The following is a 7,043-nucleotide window of genomic DNA, read 5'->3' as shown; positions in this document are numbered from 1 at the left end:
GATGACAATTAAGTGTTCTGTCATTACAAATCGCTTCAAAACTAATTCAGAGATAGCATAGTGTGATAGCCCAAAGAGATGCTAGTTTTTCATTTAATCCGGATAACACACTAGATTAACCGAGTCAGTAAACCCATTAATGACATAAAGTATTTTTCAAACCTTAAAAAATCATAGCTGTAGACCGTAGACTGTGTTGTTTTTCCCCTGTGAAGTCCTTGCATTTGATCAACATGAATAAGGACAAAGTCTTTTCCAGAAGTGAATATTGACTCAGCATGGCTCTAAATTTCATACGTGCTCTCCGAAGCACCTGAGGAGCACACTTTCCAGCAGTGCTGAGAACGTACCCGCTAAGCAAAAACCTGTCCCTTTGCAGTGTTGTATACTGTTACCTCAAAATTGCCAAGCCAGGTATCATTTGGAAGACTCAGCCTAAATTTCAAGAGAAGTATAGTGCTAAATTGCCAGTGAGAATTTGGGAACTCCTGCAATTTGTAGGATCAGACAAAGAGTTCAATGTTTAACCATGTGCCTAAGAACTAAGATCCAGTTGCAAAGAGAAATGCATAAAATCTTACTTCTTTGACCTTTATTAAATTAGGATTTTTAAAGATATAAAGTGGATGATAGCAGCATCAAAAATCTCATTTTATAGCTTCAAGGGTCTGAGCAAACATCCTCTAGTTACTCACAAATGACAACAGATTAGCTTTTGGCAGATCAGATAGGAAGTCTGTGTGGCACATCATGTCACATTATAATGAGGAAGGAAGCTAGGAGAATTTTGGAACAGAAGAGCGAAAGTTGGTTTTGGTTTTCTGACATAAACCCTTACAATAGAGTGTCATGCCGTTCCATTTGTCTGGTGAAGACTTGTGGTAAAGACCACGGGGAAATGCAAATATAGGAAGCAACATCTGTAAAATCCTGTTTTAAAATCTCAGCACCATCAATACACAGAACTCGCTGTGCTCTCACGCTCAGTGGTACAGTATATGCTGAACTTTCAATGAAAACAGGAAAAAAAACAACTCTTATTTGCTTTATCTTCAGTATATGTTTTTGTCTGTATTTTGCCTTTCATTGAATTGCAAAGGCCTGAAGTTACATGTTTGTCTGGGTCTTCGGCTCATGAGTTTTTCTCATGCATACGTCTAAAGTTATATTATAGTACATATTGCTACAGAAAGTGCTTCAAAACACACACAATACGCAAATGGTTTCAATCTCTCACAGTTTAGAGCCCAAGTTACCTTCAAAGCATAGAAATAGGGACAAGGTATGCTAGGATTATGTCATGATGATGAAGTACAGATATTTCTAGCATGGAATTCAAATAAACCACTACAGACGTGTACTAGTCAAATTTTCATTTGACAGCGTTTCTGGGGGGCTGTTGTGGTTCTTTTTAGTATTCCAAGTTCACGCAATAACGAGCCCTTAAACCGAGATCCCAGGGCCGGTTGGCAAGAGGTGCGGTACAGATATAACCTGGGGGAAATTCCATATCTGAGGAAATGCATTCTTGGTGTGTGTCTGAAGGCATCCAAACGTTGAGGATGTGAGGGAGAGAGGAGCAGGCAGGATCATCATGCAGTACATCGCCTCCTTCTGTTGTCACTTTGATCACCCTCACAGCTCTTAACGCTACGCTGTCAATGCCAAATGAGACGACCTCACTTGACTTGACAAGTGCAAGCATAGTTTTGCCTGCAGCTGACTAGGACTCTTTCGCCAGTAGTAAAGTATTTGGTATATCAGGTCTTAAGCTTCATGCAAAAAACCGGAATAATCCCCATGGGTTCAGCTACAACCTTTCTTGTGGGATTTGCTCATAGGCTTCCTAGAGCAAAATATCCAAGTAGCAGTTAGCCTTAACCTTGCTTGCTTAGAGAGCCAACAGTACATGAAACAGACTGTTATAGTGTATAGTTACAATATATAGTTACAGTATAAGGTATAACTCATTGAAACCACAGAGCACCCCCGTCAGATGCTCAGTATTTGCCAAGCTGAATTAAGTGGGATTTCTAGAACTGAGAAGGTGACTTTGGGATACCTCAAAATGGCTAAACAGCTCAAAGAAATCAGAGACTGTATTTTGCCTCCTGCATTTGGCAGGAAAAAAAAGAATACTTCCTTCTCTTTGTAGCACACCCCAAAATACTTAAGATTATAATCATCAGAAAGATTGGGAATGCTTTCTTTCAGTTGAATAGATGCATGGCAAAAATTCCAGTTTTGTGTTCTTTTAAGCCTCATTTTTGCTCTTAGGATGTGTCATGTTCTTACCCCTGAGAAGAAGGGTTGCTCTTCTGTGGTATCCAGAGAGCAGAGGGAGCAGTTACATATTAAGATTGCAGCCTTTTGTACTGTTTATGAAGATGTTTATGAAAACTACTTCCTGTTATCAAAAAGATGCAGTGTCCAAAAGTGCTGTTCCCTTTATAAGTTCATATTGTTGCAAATACTAAGGGTTCTCTCTTCTCCTAGACAAACAGCCTCTGTAAGGTCACACAACCCTCTAGACATAACATAATGACAAAGACATTTTTGGATGATGATGCGTAAGTGTTCGTCACACACTCTCTACATTTTTTGCACTTTCTCTGTTCCCATCACTACCCTGAGAAGTTTATTAGTAATACAGGATAGAAGATTATAAGCATTAAAATGTTACGTAGTGGACATAAGAAGTCCATAAGGATCTCTGCTGAATGAGACATGGAAGACCTGCTTCTCTCTTCATGCTTTTTTTTTTTTCCAGTGTGACTTCTGTGAGACTACATGGCAATCTTTTATATTAACTCTTCTTCCAGCAACATGTGGAAGTTTTGCTCTATGGTTTAGGATCCTGAAGGGTTTGATTCTATTCCTCCGAAATCTGCTTGAAAGAATAAGCTATTTTGTAGAAACCCTGTTTATACTCCTTGCCAGGTTTTTGCGTGCGAGTAACAATTAATTGATGTGGTTGTGAAGGACCAATGCTCCCTTTTATTAAGGGGCTGCTTAATGCTCTGCTCTCACACCATAAATTTAGTGAAAATTATTCAAGCTTCTCACAAATGTAATAATAAAATTTCACCATGGCTTTTTAAACTGCATTCTTCAATATTCTGTTTTTACAAAATTGAAAACTATTTTAAAATAACACGTGTTTCTGGAGAAAAAGTAAACGGTTCACTTTTGAAATAACATGACAATATTTTAATAAGAAAAGTCTGAAACTCAAATAAATGACACCTATGCAAGAGGAATCATACCTGTTCCTAACATGAACAGAGGAATTACTAAAACGAAACACAATATAATTTTAAAAGAATAACCATATTTATTTTCTATTAAAAACAGACAGTTGATCAAGGTTTAAAATATAAATATCAAAATTATTGCACTGTTAGGCAACTAGCTTTGTTCGGCAGCAATAGTTTACAACATCATTGTCCAATAATATGATCTGGCAGATTAAACTCCACAAAATCCATGATGTGTACCTTTTCTGTTTACATCATAAATCATCCTACAACAGTAAGATAATTGTTCTGGCGTATGTATAAAACATCATACAGTAATACAATACATGCTTTATGAAAGCTGGAAAGAAGGAAAGAAGAGAGAATGTCTCTTAATGCTTCCCTTACACCTTTGACTCAAACAAATTTAAGCAACAGATATTTACCCTCTCATTTGCAGTCATTTAATATAGGCAGTTCCAAGTATACATACAAATACACATATATTAAGAGGATTTCTTATAAATAGCTATTGCTTTTATAGGAAGCTTCAAATATACAATCATCTTCTGTATGTCTTTGAAAAATTAATGTCCCAGTTTAGTCTATAAAAAAATAAGAGTTTGTCCACAGATAAATATCCTTAATTAGAATGCGACTCTGTGAACGTCCCGAAGAGTTTGTCCCAGTGGGTGAAGTAAGGAGCATAGTTTGATTTGAATTTCAGATGATGGAGATCATGATGTGGTGCTCCTCCGTACAAACCAAACGGCACGAGTCGGTGAGTTGACCACGGAAGGTCGTATCCTGAATGGTCCTCCACTGACAACCAAATGTTTACAAGGAAGAAAATCATTTCTGTCAAAGGATGGCATTCGAGGAGCACTGGGTTGATAGCAGCAAAAAATCCCAGTGAGAGCAACTCCCATACACTGGAATACTGTGTAGTAAGAGCAAACGTTGACACGTGCTTGTGATGCACCTTGTGGAAGGTCTTGTAGAGCCAAGGCACCTTGTGATGAAGCAAATGCCACAGGAAGTACTCAAAATCAAACAGAAGCAGGCAAACTCCTACTTCCAGCAGGACCTCAGGCAGCTCTGGAGCTATCACTGGTAGATTCATCGGTCTCCAGTACCAGTGGAGAAACGTCACCGGGAAGATCAGAACAACGTGGTGATACGCACTTTGAATAATGCAAGGCACCATCATTCCCAGAGTTGGATAGTTCTGCGGCTGGATTTTGTATTTTCTCAAGTTTGGTAGTCTAGTGCTTAAAAAGTCCAGTGCAATATATGGAAGACAGAAAGCCATGTATGCTGAAAAAGAAAACAGCACCGGAAAAAACGGTGACTTGATCAATGGCTCCTTTGCTGTGACAAAGTCCCAAAGAGGCTGAAGGCACAACCTGTCCCGCTGTCCATCCATCACGTAGCTGAGCAGCGCTCTGTCTGGCAGGCTGCGGTTCATGCTGGTTGCAGTCTGAGAGGTCTGTAAATCCTGCAAGCCTTTATCTAGCCTGCTCAAGGGAAAACTCCGCCCATCAGAAATCCTCCTTACTTAGTAATATGTAGCTTTAAAGAGGAAGTTCCCTTTCCTGTTATAAAGAAGCGGTATAATATCTTACAATCTCAGAACAGAATTAGCTGGCCAGGGTAATCACAGGAGCTCTACAAGAGACTTGCATGATAGGAAAAATATGCAGAAATGCAGAACTCTCACCCTGGAATTCAGAGAAAGAGGGTAGGAACATTTTCCACTCCACTTAGTGCACACACTTGAAAAACTGCTGTCTCCTACTAATTTTAAATTGTGTCATCCTTTGTTATCCTTTTGCCATTATAGGTAAGGAAATGCAACCTACCACTGATTTTTTTATGTGACTGCTACCAAAAATGTACGTGTACCTAAACCCCAGGTCTGACCTGTGGATGTTTGGTGGGTAACGGATGTGTGCAAACACACATTTTCTTAGTGATCCCTTATGTCTTAGTACACAACAGGCTAAGTCAAAACCTTAGGGAGACCTACGCTATGCTTCCAGTCTGGATGTGGTGGCTGTGACTTATCTCCATCTACTTCTGAGGTCATGTTCTCCTTTATGCTCCTGTATCTACCTGACACGGCAAAATTCACCTGACTTGACTAGATGCAAAATTGAGCCAACAACTTTTGAAGAACAAAATATCCCCCAGTTGCTGGGAAGAATACAAGGTAAAAATCTCATTATGCTTCCAGATACTTAGTGACAAGTATTATTGCATTATTACAATATTCACTCCACATCTCAACAGCTCTTTGAGCAATGTGATATGGAAATCATCCTTTACCCAAGTATCAAACTAACTTACGCAATTAAAGGATCCACTGGTTAGACCTATGCCCTTTAAAAGGTCTTCCTTTGACCATAGGCAAGCACACAGCAGACAGAAGCTAGCAGGCTTGACTCCCAACATTTCTAATTTGCTAAAAGTATTTTAGGGGTAAACGATGGAGGTTTTGATTTAACCACTAAGACATCACTTCTTTTGTGCTTTTAGAAAAAGACAAACAAAGCTTTGAACATTTAGGGAAACAGAGCTTGCCATCAGCTTCCTATGAACTCACCTCTTTTGTAGGTACAGCATTTATTCTAATATTGGAAATGAGCTCAACTTCCTGGATGACTTTATTAGCTTGTTCAGACAATTTTAGTTCTTTCCTATTCAGAAAAGAAATCTGATGGGGGAAATGGAATTTCCTTTCTTCTCAATAATTAAGAATGATTAACAGTGACCTTTTCTGAACTATGCATGGACTTCTAATACTTAAGTTTGCTTTCAGTCTCAACTGTCTTCTCTTCAAGAGATTCTGCTCTTAAGGAAGTGCAGATTTTGCTCTCTCCTTAGACTTCGAGGAGTTTACTGAAACAGTAACATTATCTGTGCTATTATTCAGGCAATCAGGAGTTCTTTGTTGGAGACAGGTATGGTACGGCCTTCAAAGACTCTACCCGTCGCAGATACATTTTAGAAATAGATTCAGATTCTCTGCTGTTGTGAGACTGTTCTGTTGAACTCAATTAATTCAGGCTGTTGAATGTAGTGAAACTAAAACCCAGGGAGAGACACTAATTTAATGGATGAGGATCTATATCCAAGAGCTTCATTTCAATCTTCTGATTGTATTTTATCCCGACCTCCATTTCACAATAAGGACATGAAAAATGCATTTGCAACTCAAATCACCATCTGGGTCTGAAAATATTCTTGTGAGAGATGCTTTCCGTTGATTTATGCAGTTACAATCAGAAACTAAGCCTCCCAGATGGGATACGTGATGCTCTATTTTATTAGAATTATGCAGGGACTAAATTTATTCTATAATGTATTCCAAATCTGCCTGAAGGGAGACTGACAGAAATTGCTCAGCTGCCCTAAAGACTCTCCTCCGACTAATCCCTAATAGCCATGTGAAATCTCAGGAAGTTTTAGAACCACTGCTGCCTGTAAGCTAAAATGTAAGGAATAGGCATTTTGCCTGCAGATTAGGTCATAGAAAAATATTCTGAAGTCCCTTAAGGAAAAATAACGGAATTCTGCAGTCTTATTACTAGTATATCCTGCAACGTAAAGCCCAAGCAAGGCGCAAGGCGAGCAGAACTTACCTGGGAGCCTGGCGCAGCCCCGAGCCGGGCTCCGCACGCCGGCAGCGCGGCCGTCCGCGCTCCGCACCCCATCTGCTGGCGCTGCGGAGGACGGGCTCCGCTGGCAAGGCTGGCCCCGGCTGGGGGGTGAGGCAGGGGCCGGCAGAGGGGGCGGCGGGCAAAA

At 39.9% G+C, this 7,043-nt stretch overlaps 1 protein-coding gene across 1 annotated transcript; it reads right to left on the bottom strand.

Annotated features, from left to right (window-relative positions):
* Nucleotides 1-3,319: 3,319 nt before the first annotated feature.
* Nucleotides 3,320-4,705, bottom strand: CH25H (cholesterol 25-hydroxylase). The gene has a single exon (XM_009320178.1). It carries the CDS (start codon nt 4,702-4,704, stop codon nt 3,880-3,882), a length of 825 nt encoding a protein of 274 aa, XP_009318453.1. The 5' UTR covers nt 4,705; the 3' UTR covers nt 3,320-3,879.
* Nucleotides 4,706-7,043: the final 2,338 nt, after the last annotated feature.

Source organism: Pygoscelis adeliae, unplaced genomic scaffold, assembly GCF_000699105.1.
Source record: "Pygoscelis adeliae isolate BGI_AS28 unplaced genomic scaffold, ASM69910v1 Scaffold190, whole genome shotgun sequence".
NCBI lineage: Eukaryota > Metazoa > Chordata > Aves > Sphenisciformes > Spheniscidae > Pygoscelis > Pygoscelis adeliae.
Note: the sequence above shows the minus strand (reverse complement) of the source record. Positions and strands in the feature narration are given on the sequence as shown.

Excerpts from the sequence above, each read along its gene's own strand:
- CH25H (XM_009320178.1), bottom strand. The coding sequence starts at position 4,704 with ATGAACCGCAGCCTGCCAGACAGAGCGCTGCTCAGCTACGTGATGGAT.